Raw genomic sequence first — 12,928 nt, 5'->3', positions numbered from 1 at the left:
CAGTATTTTCTTCCTTTGCTGCGTAATGCTGTATATTCATCAGTGCTACTATATTATCTGCTCAGAAAGGGAAGGACAGTTGTCAGTGAACTCAAAGGTGTATGCTAGGTCTGGTGGAATTGGTGGGCTTGTCTGGATGTACAACATGGGATCTGCTCCATTAGTGTGGCATTCATGTCACCAGGCAGGGTGTCTGTCTTGATGTATTTAAATTTTCTGGGAAATCATCCCAAACAGCTTTTTCTCTGTTTCTTCCAGTCACCTCACCTTCCCTCCCCACATCTCTCCTTCAGTTTCCTATATTTATAGCAGTGTTTTGAGGTCAGTTCTGTTATTTTCTCTGTTTTTGCATATGAGGAGACTGAGAGATAAAGATGTAAAATGAAAAAGTGAAATTGTTCTCCAGGGGTCACAGCTGAGCAGAGTCAGCGTTTGAAGCCAGGCATTGTGTCTTCCGTGCCCATGCTCTGGAGCCCTGGTGCCATACTGTTGCAGATGGGCTTCCTTGTCACCAAGAGCTTAATGTAATACCTTAATGATGTTTTTGCTTGTTTATTTTGTTTTGTTTTGAGGCCATACCCAGCAGTGCTCAGGTTACTCCAGATTACTCCTGACTCTGTGCTCAGTGATTACAAGCTGCAATATTTTTTCCTTTGCTGCATAATGCTATTTATATTCAGTAGTACTACTGTTTTACCTGCTCAGAAAGGGAAGGACAGTTGTAAGTGAACTGAAAGGTGTGTGCTGAGGTCTGGTGGAGTGGGTGGACTTGTCTGGTTTTACAACATGGGATCTGCTCCATTAGATTACTCCTGACTGTGCGTTCAGTGATTACTCTTGGCAGGGCTCAAGGGTCTGTATGTGGTGCCCAAGATCAAACTCAGTTTGGCCACAGGCAAAGCACAGGCTCTACTCATGCAACTATCTCTCTGCCCCCTTAACAATACTGTATTGCTAGTTTTCCTTTCTCAATATTCTGAGATACTGCTTTGCACTGCACACTTCTGTGTTTAATTTCATCATATTCCTTTTGTTCTTAGATAAGATGTGAAGGAATCAGACTGTTTCTGCTGTGGCTTCAAGCACTTCAGACAAACTGTGCAGAAGAGCAGGTGCTGATTTTTGCTTGTCTTGTGCCTGGTTTCCCAGCACTCATGTCATCTAGAGGCCCCTGTACCCTAGAGACACTCATCAACCCTAGCCCGAGTGTAGCTGATGGTGAGTAACACTTGGATTTATTTCTGGTTAATATCATCCTTGAAGTTATATATATTTTTGTGTATTTGTTTTTTGGGGGCCCACATCTGGCAGTACTCAAGGGCTGACTTCTGGGCCCTGTGCTCGGGGTCACTCCTGGCGGGCTCAGGGGGCTATGGGATTCCGCAGATCCAACTTGGCTCAGCTGTTGAGGGCATGATCCCTGTCTGCTGTACTATCATTCTGGCCCTTCTTGTAGTTTTTTTTTTTAATATTTACCTATTCATTTTCCCAGTATGCATTCTTACAAACATTAAAAATTTTTAAAATATGGTGTTTTTTGCCTGTTTTTTTTGGTGGGGCATACCTGAAAGTGTTCAAGGGTCACTCCTGGGATGCTCAGGGTGGTGCAGAGATCAAACCCACGTTAGATATGTGTAAGGGAAGTGTCTTGCCTTCTCTACTATCTCTCCAGCCCTCCTCGGGCATATTTATATAACAGTTACAGGAAACATTTACTGAAGTGGTGGGAAAAAAAGAAATAGAAGGGAAGAGGCAGATGTAAGCAATAGAAACATGGGTATATCTGTAATATTTTTGTGGATATTAATGAAATTGTGCTCTGTTGGAGTTGAGTAATAGTTTAATGGGTAAGGTGCTTGTCTTGCCTGTCGCCCACCTAAGTTCAACCTCAGGTCCCCCGAGCCCACTAGGAGTGATGACTTAGTGCAAGTCAGAAGTAAGCCCCGAGCACACCCAGATATGGCCCATGAATCAAAAAACAAAACAGAAAATCAAAGCAAAGCTGTATTTTGTTGTTCCCATTGCAATTAATTTATAACCGTTGTTTGCTCACTCAGATTTTTCTGGCTCTGTATTTTAATATAGCATTTATGGAAGGAGAATAGTGGTTATGAGCAGTAGCTTTTTTTGTTCTGTGAGTTTTTAGGAAACTTATCTGTTAGTGTCATTGAACTGACTGCTGCATATATTTTTATTATCCAATGACAATTATTTGATCTTGGACTGGTCAAAGTAGAATTTGGAAAGGAAACTAATGGTCCAGCTGGATGTACTTCAGGTATCTTTTCTGCATCCCTGCACACTAACAGGGAGGTTTTTGCAAGCAACTCTAGTCGGTGGAGAGAAATATGTGACCCATGTTTAAATGACTGGGTAAATAAACTTTTATTATTGTTCACTCTACAGCAAAGATATATCCAGAAGAAATTACTCCACTCCTTCCAGCCATATCTGGGGAAAAGATCACTGAGGACCAAACATGCTTTTTTCTTCAAATACTGCTGAAATACATGGTTATTCAGGTAAAATTCGTAGATAATTCATTCATTGATAGATTTATTCTCAGTAGCAGAGATAAATCATTGCCTCTTTTCTCCTTGTGTATCCATGTTTATGGGTTTTTTGTTGTTGTGATGGTGATTTTTTGTGATATTTCACTAAATACAGACCACATGCAGTTAGTAACTTCAGCAAAGATGAGGCATGTACTATTTTGAGTAAATGTGTGCTAAACTATTCCTGCCTGTTTAGTCCCTCTTTGCCCATGGTCTAAGCTAGCTAGATAGGATAAAGGAGTAATAAACCCAGAGGCTAAGGGTAAAGCCACCAGAGATTTGAATGAAAGCTTCTGTAATTACCTCAGCATGTCATCGGTAAGTATGCTTAGAGTATATGTTCCTTTTTCTTAAGTTTACCAACCGAACAAAAAACTAAAATCATATCTTAAAATTATAATAGATGGTTTATGATTCTTGCTCTCTGTATAAAATTTTTTATTGTCACTGTCACTGTTACTGTCCTCCCATTGTTCATCAATTTGCTTGAGCAGGCACCAGTAACATCTCACAACAAATTGTGAGACTTGTTGTTACTGTTTTTGGCATATTGAATACGTCACAGATAGCTTGCCAGGCTTTGCTGTGCGGGCGAGATATTCTCGGTAGCTTGCCAGGCTCTCCCAGAGGGGCGAAGGAATTGAACCTGGGTCAGGCGCATGCAAGGCAGATCCCCTACCTGCTGTGCTACTGCTCCAGTGATAAAATAAAATAAAATAATTTTTTATTAAAAACTATAACTTACAAAGTTGTTCATAGTAGTCGTTTCAACCACTCAGCGTTCCAACACCAGTCTCCCACAGAGTGACCTTCCCCATGTCCCCCGTTTCCACCTCCCTGCAAACCTGTCCCCTCAGCGAGCACACCTTTGCTTCATATTGCTTGCTACACAAAGTGGCAAATAGAATTATCAAAAAATAGATCAATAAAAGTCAACTTGTGATAATTGATGTATCTCACCATGGTGTCACGAAAGTAACTGAGGGTTTAATGAGCTGACTGGTGCTAGCTGAGCCTTCTGTGTTACTGTTTTTACTCATTAGGCTTTATGGACTTCCCTATAACTTTCCCATTAAATTTGCTCTCACTGTCAGTACTGTGAAACTTGGAGGTATTGTGCAACCCCATGCCCCAGAAACTGCAGAGCTGGGACAGTTTGGTGGTTTGGCAGATTGATAAAGTTCTGTTTTGAATCTTGGTCACCATATGTCAGATGTTGGGTGTTGGACAAGTTGCCATGCCTTTCACAGGGAGGATAATCTGCCCACCTCCATTCTGAGAAGACCACGGAGTTCTCAGCCTGGAAATGGATCTACCTGGGATGATTGGATGATTTGGCAGCTTGGCAACTTGATATCTCTCTCTCTCTCTCTCTCTCTCTCTCTCTCTCTCTATATATATATATATATATATATATATATATATATATATTTAAGTATAGGAGTACTGCCACTGATTATTGCTCTATATTTTTGAATATCAGTATAATTAAGGGAAAAGTTACTGATTCTTTTATTGTACTGAACACTTTTCTCATCCCTGATATTTTCCTGGGCATGGTCCTAATCTCTCTTTTTCCTTTCACCACGGAGTTTGTTGATGCAATAATCTCTGCCATGTCTCCTTTCTTTCCTAGCATTCCACTGACACTTGCCTTAGCCTGCCACTTTTCAGTCACTACTGTAACAAATTTTAGGTGGCATTTTAAAATTTTCAGTAAAATGACTTTTTTTTGCCATAGTTATATTCTATTTTGAAGTACTTATATTTGTCATCTTTTGACTTTCATTTGATTTCAGTTTTTTGTCAGTATTGTTAACTTTTATTACAATACAATTTTAGCATAATGGCATTGCAGTTCAGTGTACATAAACTTGAAATGTAAATGTACATGTGTTCTTTTTCACATATTCAAAGGCTGCAAGCTTGGAATGGAAGAATAAGGAGAACCAAGATACTGGATTTAAATTTCTTTTTACCTTGTTTCGAAAGTATTATCTTCCTCATTTATTTCCATCTTTTACTAAATTAACAAACATCTACAAACCTGTACTTGGTAAGTACTCATTAAGATGTGGGTAGATATATTCATTGGGAACTGTATAGTCTTTCAATGTTAACTTTGCTTATTTAATGGTAACTTTATTGTAAGTTTAAATTTTCCTAATAAATGAAATAAACTATTCGTACAAACTAGAATTTCACATCAGTATAGGGACCCATGACCTATAAATGCAGAAAGAACTTAGAGTATTTAAAATACATGCAACTCCATCCTCTCCCCCAAACCTTCAAAATCCCAGACACACAGATGCAGACAAGTATTTAGCAGAGGTCAGGGTTAGAGTATATGGGTTGTGAAGGAGGTGTGGGAATATGTGAAGGTGCTCAAAATATACAACCCTTACAGTTACAAAATAAGGTGGGCTGGAGCGATAGCACAGCGGGTAGGGCGTTCGCCTTACAAGCGGCCAATATGGCCGACCCGAGTTCGATTCCTCCGCCCCTCTCGGAGAGCCCGGCAAGCTACCGAGAGTATTGGATATGCCAGACACAGTAACAACAAAGTCTCCAATGGAGACGTTACTGGGCCCGCTTGAGCAAATCGAAGATCAACGGGAAGGCCTTTACCTTACCTTACCTTACAGTTACAAAATAAACATCCTGGGCATATAATGTACAACATACTGTACCTACTTAATGATACTGCACGTGTATTTAAAATCTGTGACAAGAAAGAAAATGTAATTGTGTTATGGGAATGGATATTGACTGTGCAGTGATCACTTTGCAATAAGTACAATGAAATTAACTATAAAAACAAATATAATATCAAGTATACATCTGTTTAAAATTTATTGAAGAAGCATAATTTCAAATGTATCACTTTTTGATGTAATTGTATTTAAATTTTTAGTAGACAAAGAATTCCCTAAGTTCTTTTCTTAATTATAGTGGGGCCTGACTTGCTCACTGATGAGATGGCCCTGCCCAGACTATGCAACTGCCCAAAATATAGCCTTTATTTTCTCCTGGATAGTTCATCAATCAGATACCACTGATATCTGCTTGCTCAGGAGCATATGTTTAGATAATGGAAAAATCTAAAGCAGTAAAACCCAGAGGGCTAGGGAGCATAAGAGAATTCATACATTAGCTTCTAAAAATTTTCTTCTGTAAGAATAAAGAACTTCGGGCTGGAGTGATAGCATAGTGGGTAGGGCATTTGCCTTACACGTGGCTGACTTGCGTTCAATTTTCAGCATCCTGTTTGGTCCCCTGAGCACTGCCAAGGAGTAATTCCTGAGTGCATGATCCAGGAGTAACCCCTGTGCATTGCCAAGTGTGACGCAAAATAAAAGAATAGACAACTCATAGAACAGAAGCATCCATTGGAGTGGTGATGGAAATCTTCCTCTCACTTTATTTTAAAGCAGACAAAATTAAGTCGGATGGGTAATAAAGAAAAGGTTTGCTTCTTTGCAAGAGATTGGGGAGACAATTTATCTGCACAATATGTGCATAATAACTAATTTAATTGTGAGTGTATATGTGTATATAGACACACTTTGACAAAGGTAAAACAATTGAAGCATAATGTGTTTTGAATAAAAATTTTATAACGATATAGATATAGAAATATATTTTTGGCTGCTGTATATGTATGTGGGTGTTTTTTAAAATTCAATTCATTTTATGAGTAGTCAGAAATCATTATAGAAAACATGTTGCTTTAATATACTTAACTAAGTTATTTGTTGAGAGTTTTTCTGCCTTAAATCCTTCCAAATGAATGTTAGGATGTTGGAAAAGTTAGAATGTTGGAGTGATAGCAAATAGTAACTTAAATAGCATAAAAATTTTTATATTGAACATGGAACTTAAAGAATGGAAATTGACCTCTAATTATTTAAAAATGATGGTACCCAATATCTCAAAGATGAACTATGTGTCTGAGTTATGTTAGACACAAGGAGAATATACTGATTTCTTTGGATTCCTCTAAAGAGAAAATATGTGAAGCTACAGTTCAGTGGATGTGGTCATTGTAGGTTTAGATATTCATATACACAAAATGATACATGCTCTCACCTTTTCTTCTATCTCCTACTGAGAATAAGTCAATCATTGAATGAATTATCTACTGATTTGTCCTTACCTAAAAAAATGCCCTTTTCTGTCCTAATGTTTTGGAGGGAAAAGTAAATAGTTTTACTTAGAGAAATATGAGGGTAGAGAGAAAGGGAGAGGGTGAGATATACATGTTCAAGAGAGAAAAAGGCTTACACACCTCAGAATGACATGTGACAAAGCCTCAAGATAAAGAATACATGTGTTTCTGGCTCTAATCTTAGTGAATATTGAAACAACAAATATTGTCTAACTGGAAATGGAAACACTTGTAGGGGTTGCATAATGTCAAGTTTTCCTAATGTAGTCATGTGTTTGTTTTCCCTACCAGACATCCCCCATTTGAGACCAAAGCCAGTGTACATTACTACAACTAGAGACAATGAAAATATTTACAGTACAAAAATCCCATACATGGCAGCTCGTGTTGTTTTTATTAAGTGGATTGTAACTTTCTTTTTGGATAAAAAGTATCTGACTGCAACACAAAGCACTAAAAATGGAGTTGATGTATTGCCTAAAATCATACAGGTATGTCACTCATTAAAAAAATTTTCTTAATACCTAATAATGTCAACACATACCAAAGTGATTGATTATTAGCAGTACTACTTCTCACAGGTTGTTGTTTATAGGGGCTTGAATACTTTTCATGCTCTGTCTATAATGTTGAGTTAGAAGTGCTTGCTTTGGGCATTGCTGACAGTAATCTTGTAGATGCCGGAAACTTTCTGAGAAGAGGGGTGGTATGTGGAAATTCTTGGCTTCCTCTCATTTTCTCTTCTTTACTCAAGTACCAGTGACCTCTGAGCATAAGAAGAACCTATCTTATTTTTCTGTTTAGTTTTTGGGCTCTACTTGGTAGTTTGTGTTAAGTCTTACTCCTGTCTCTATGTTCAGAGATCACTCCTGCCCGGCTCCGGGACCATATGTGGTGCTGGGGATCTAGCCCGGCAGGGCTGTGTGAAGATAAGTCCCTTAGACCTGTGCTAACTCTCCAGCCCCAAGAGAATCTGTTTGCCTTCACCAACACCCAGTGCATGAAAGTCCTTCTGGAATAAAGCAGGTGATTCATGAAGAGGACCAGTGAGACTATACAGTTCCCTCTGTGATCTCAGTGGGTAAAAGGAGCAGAGCAGCTCCTCATGAGTGAACACAGCGTTCTTACAGGGAAGACTTTCTCTCCAAGGCCTTGGTACGCTTCTTGTACAGAGCCTATAGTGCTTTACTATTCGCCTATGTCAGACTCAGGGATTGTTCTTCATTGAACTGCTTAAGGACTTTGTGCCAGATAAATCAGGTGAAAGCATCTTAGATTAAAGAGAATTTATGGTTCAGTGGGCTGGAGGGATAGCACAGCGGTAGGGCATTTGCCTTGTGCGCAGCCGGCCAGGCTGAGCCAGGTTCGATTCCTCCGCCTTTCTTGGAGAGCCCGGCAAGCTACTGAGTGTATCTTGCCTGCTTGGCAAAGCCTGGCAAGCTACCCGTTACGTAGTCAATATGCCAAACACAGTAACAACAAGTCTCACCATGGAGACATTACTGGGCCCACTCGAGCAAATTGATGAACAACGGGAGGACAGTGCTACAGTGCTACATGGTTCAGTGCTTTTTTGGGAGGGGGTCCTAAGAACGAAAATAAGAAACTTGGTCCAATTACTACAGATTTGCTCAGATGCCCCAGAGTTTTCAAATGGGTAAAACAGGTCTGAAAATATCAAAGCTATATCTCTAAGGGGTATTTGGGACCTGGAAGAGCACCAAACTGAGGTTCAGAGGGTTTAGAGCATGCTGTTCTTTTGTAATAACTAACTGGAGCTAGAGGAAAAGCTTGGTTTTAAGGATACCCGAGTTTATAATAAGAACCACAAAAAATTTTGAAAAAGCCTTGTAAAATACTTTTAATTTCTTCATTTAAAATTTTGTTAGAAAACCAGTAATGGCCATAGTCACTGCCATTATTGTCACCAGAGAACAAAACTGTTTTCTGAAGAAATAAACTAAAACACTGAAAAGAAAAGAATGGAAATTAAGAATTGGTTGATAAAACTTGAGTACAATACCTTCCTTGCATATATATGCACAGATAAACATATATACTGAAAACAGAAGGAGAAATCAATTAAAATTAATAATTATACTAATAAAAATTAAAATTTACTTGAACTGAAATAAAAGTTATTTGGGGACTAGGGATGTGACTGAAGGGGAACAACATGTGCCGCCTAGTAGGAGACCTTGGCCAGCCCATGGCTTTTGAACTGAGCCCTCGTCGACCACTTCATGAAAAGGCATGTTATTCCCAGAAGAATTAATGAAAGAGGCACTAGCCAAAAAGCAACTTTGATTTTTAGGAATTAAAGAAAAGTACATAGGTTTTTAGGGAGAAACCATAGATTACTTCAAAGCAGTGAATCTGAGGTTAGCATTAAATAGCAATCTAATCTTTAAGCCTGGACTACCAAAAGAATCTTTTTCCTGTCTTTTTCACAACTTCACTTTGATCAATTCTTAATGTCTAATATGACTTAAGGTCAAAAATATAAAAAAGGGAATGATAACAGGAAAAAATTGAGGGAATGTTTAAGTTTGAGAAGTGATGAACTGTCTTAGGTAAATAAAAGGTCCACAGAGGTGTTATTTAATGTTGCTTAAAATTGTTAAAGATTTATATGTCAAAGAGAACATAAATTCATACAATGTATGTGTAAAGCACTAGGAACATCATGATTATTAAGAGTTCATGTCTCTAGTAATCAAAGAATGCCTAGAAATTGATAAAACGGCCTTATTGAAAATGGAGAAAGATATACCATTCTCAGAAGAGGAAGTAAAAATGACCCTGATTTCACTAACTGTTAGGAAAACAGAAACCAGAAACTTGATAAGATAGCTATCTACGCTTCTGTAAGGTAGACAGAAAACTTTTATTTGTAAGAAACTCAGTCCCATTGTGATGAATTTTATTTTTTCTAATTGTTTCACAATTGAAGTTTTATTAACCATCAGGTGTTTCTACATGCTGATCACAGAGATAAAATTTACAATAGACTATCACATCTCTTTCCTTGAACATAACTTAGAAAATAAAATAAAGCCTTATGTTGTTAAGACATAACTTACCCAAAAGTAGTAAAAAACGTTTTAAAAAATCTAAAGAAAATGCATAACAAAAAACCCCTAAAAATGCATAACTTAATAATAGAAGGATAATTCCTATTGTGATATAACTGTGCAGTTTAGCCTCTTCAACTAAATTTAAATGGGCATTGACAATAAATTAACTAGGTGTTTTCAAAACATTTCAACTAAATTATTATTTTCAATTAGAGTTAGAGTGGTTCTTATTTTTGTAATAACATTAAAAGATTTTCTCAAAGTTTCAAGATAAGACTTAAGTGAGAATTCCTATGAGGAATTTCATTTTAGTTTGTTGGGTTAAAGGTAAAAGAATCTGATGTGGTAGTTCAGTTTAAAACCCTTTTATTTAAATAATGTAACTTTGTCCTACTAGTTTCAAAATTTTAGAAAGCTCTCACTTATATCTTTAAAAATAAGTTGCTCATTTTGAAGTGTACATTTGGATGTAAAGAAGTAGCATGGCTAGGAAATTAATCCCTACCTCAAGGATCTCAGTGTTTTCCCTTAATCCAACTTTTTAAATGTCATAAAAAAAATCTGATTTCCTCAATCAATATGGTTTGATGGTAAAGGTCATATGCATACCTATGTTTATCACAGTTAAACATTCAATTTACAGTAACCAAGATGTAGAAACAACCCAAGTGACCAACAAGAAACAAATGAACACTTGTATTTATTTTTTGAGGAAGCTTCTGTTCATTTATTCTCCCCATTTTTTGATGGGGTTGGAGGTTTTTTTCTTGTTCAATTCTACTAATGTCTATCCTGGATATTAATCCCTTAACAGATAGGTATTGGGTAAATATTCTTTCCCATTCTGTGGGCTTTCTCTCTATTTTGGTCAAAAAAGAAATACAAGTGGCCAAAAGGCACATGAAAAAATTCTCTACATCCCTAACCATCAGGGAGACGACAATCAAAAAAACAATGAAATATCATCTCAAACCACAGAGACTGGGAGACATTCAAAAGAACAAAAGCAACCCGTTTTAACATGGATGCGGGGAGAAAGGGACGCTCCTTCACTGTTGGTGGGAATGCCGACTGGTTGTGCCTTTTTGGGAAACAATATGGACATTTCTTCAAAAACTAGGTGTTAGTGTCCTTGTCGTTGTCAGCATGAACTTGGCCACGAGCATTGATTCATTCGAATACTTAACAACCCGAATCAGATGATTATACTTGAATAGATGTGGCTCACTGCCGGCAGTTTCTATCTTCGTTGTCTACGCACCAACATCCAATTATGGTGAAGGAGAAATTGAGAAGTTCTACATGGAGCTGGAGAAGTTCTATAAAGAAAACCACACCTTCTGCAAGATCATTGTTGGTGATTTTAATGGCCAGATAGGACCAAAAAGATCGGCTGAAGAACTCCACATCGGGACTGGTGGCCTAGAATAGAAAGAACAGGGTGACAGACTGTCTGAGTTCATCATGTTGACTAAGACCATCCATGGTAACTCACAGTTCCAGAAGGCTGAATCTAATTGTTGGACATGGGAGTCTCCCGGTGGATGGTTCCACAACGAAATTCACCACATCATATTTAATCGATGGTTTTGCCTGACCAATGTTGCTATTGTCCCAAAATTCCAAACGGGATTGGACCACCATCTCCTTCATGCAAAATTCTACTCCACAGAGCAGGGAGAAAGGGTGGCAAAGTTTAAGACGAGAAGTCCCAGAACGACCACCAACTGGGACCTCTTTGGCGCTATTGCAGCAACATGGGAAGATGCCGTTGTTGACGACATTGATGAAGAATACGATTGACGAGTTCAGCACCTCCATGATTGTGTGAGGAACGCCGAGAGAAGTAACTACAAAAAGAATGCCTGTCTTCAAAAACTCTCATGGCCATTTGCCAATGTGGCTTGGCACGAGCCTCAGGCAACCACAAGCAAATGTCCGAACTCACAAAGCATTGCAGAGAAGTGATAAAGGAAGACCTCAAAAAGAGACGAGCAGCAGTGCTGGCCGATGCTGCAGAAGCTGGGAAAAGCATTTGCAATACCACACTGTCCTTGGCCAACTACAAGACCAAGATGACTGCTCTCCAACATCCTGATGGATCTGTCACGTCTTCCAGAAGAGCAATGGAGAAGATAATCCATGACTTCTACTCAGATCTCTTCAATAGCCATGTCCACATGCCCACATAGCAAATTCCGCAGGATGGATATGTCGTTCCCAAAGTTCTCCCTTCTGAAATCCAACACGCCATTTCATCGGTAAAGAAGTGAACAGCACCTGCCTATACAAGGTCAGACCCGAAACACCTGAAGAACCTGCTATCAGTACTCATCAATACACTGGCTTGGCTCTTCACATGCTACCTGTCTGAATGCAAGATTCTGTCCCAGTGGAAAACCAGCAGGACCCTTTTACTCTACAAGAAGGGAGACATCCACGACATTGGCAACTGTTGCCTGATCTGCCTGTTATCTGTCATCTACAGGCTGTTCACTCTAGTCATCCTGAATAGGATCGGCAGAACACTAGATGAAGGACAACCATGCGAACAAGCCGGCTTCAGAAAAGGATTCAGCACGATCGACCATATCCACATGATAACCAAGCTCATTAAGGTTTCTCAGGAGTTCAAGATGCTGCTCTGTCTAATGTTCATTGATTTAAAGAAGGTCTTTGATTCTATTGAGACTGAAGTGGTCATCGAAGCCCTAGCCAAAGAGTATGTTCAAACTCAATACATCAGGTTCCTCCATGAGCTGTATTACGGATTCACTACCAGGATCTCACCATTCTACAAGAAAGTGATCGTCAACGTCAAGAGAGGGGTTCGGCAGGGTGATACCACTTCACTGAAACTCTTCAGTGCCACTCTCGAGAGTGTCATGCAACGACTGGAATGGGAGGGAATGGGAGTGAAGATAGACGGTCAGCAACTACACCACTTCCACTTCGCTGATGACATTGTTCTAACATTAGCCAAACGGCACAAATGCTAGCCAACTTCGACTGTGATTGTGGAAAGGTCGAACTGCAGGTGAATCTCACAAAGACAATGTTTATGAGAAATGGACTTGTTCCTGACATTCCATTCACTCTCAACGAAACAAACATTTCCAAATGCA

General features: G+C 38.8%; 1 protein-coding gene across 1 annotated transcript in view; it reads left to right on the top strand.

Annotated features, from left to right (window-relative positions):
• The window catches only part of RALGAPA2 (Ral GTPase activating protein catalytic subunit alpha 2), a 380,552-nt gene that overhangs the window by 103,691 nt on the left and 263,933 nt on the right, over nucleotides 1-12,928 (top strand). Inside the window, exons 6-9 of the mRNA XM_056121724.1 lie at nucleotides 1,041-1,218; nucleotides 2,407-2,522; nucleotides 4,473-4,611; nucleotides 7,018-7,217. Of these exons, the coding sequence (XP_055977699.1) occupies nucleotides 1,041-1,218; nucleotides 2,407-2,522; nucleotides 4,473-4,611; nucleotides 7,018-7,217 (633 nt within the window). The remainder of the gene's footprint in view (nucleotides 1-1,040; nucleotides 1,219-2,406; nucleotides 2,523-4,472; nucleotides 4,612-7,017; nucleotides 7,218-12,928) is intronic.

This window comes from Sorex fumeus, unplaced genomic scaffold (assembly GCF_029834395.1).
Source record: "Sorex fumeus unplaced genomic scaffold, SorFum_2.1 ptg000044l, whole genome shotgun sequence".
Lineage (NCBI taxonomy): Eukaryota > Metazoa > Chordata > Mammalia > Eulipotyphla > Soricidae > Sorex > Sorex fumeus.
This window is presented reverse-complemented; position numbering and strand designations above follow the sequence as displayed.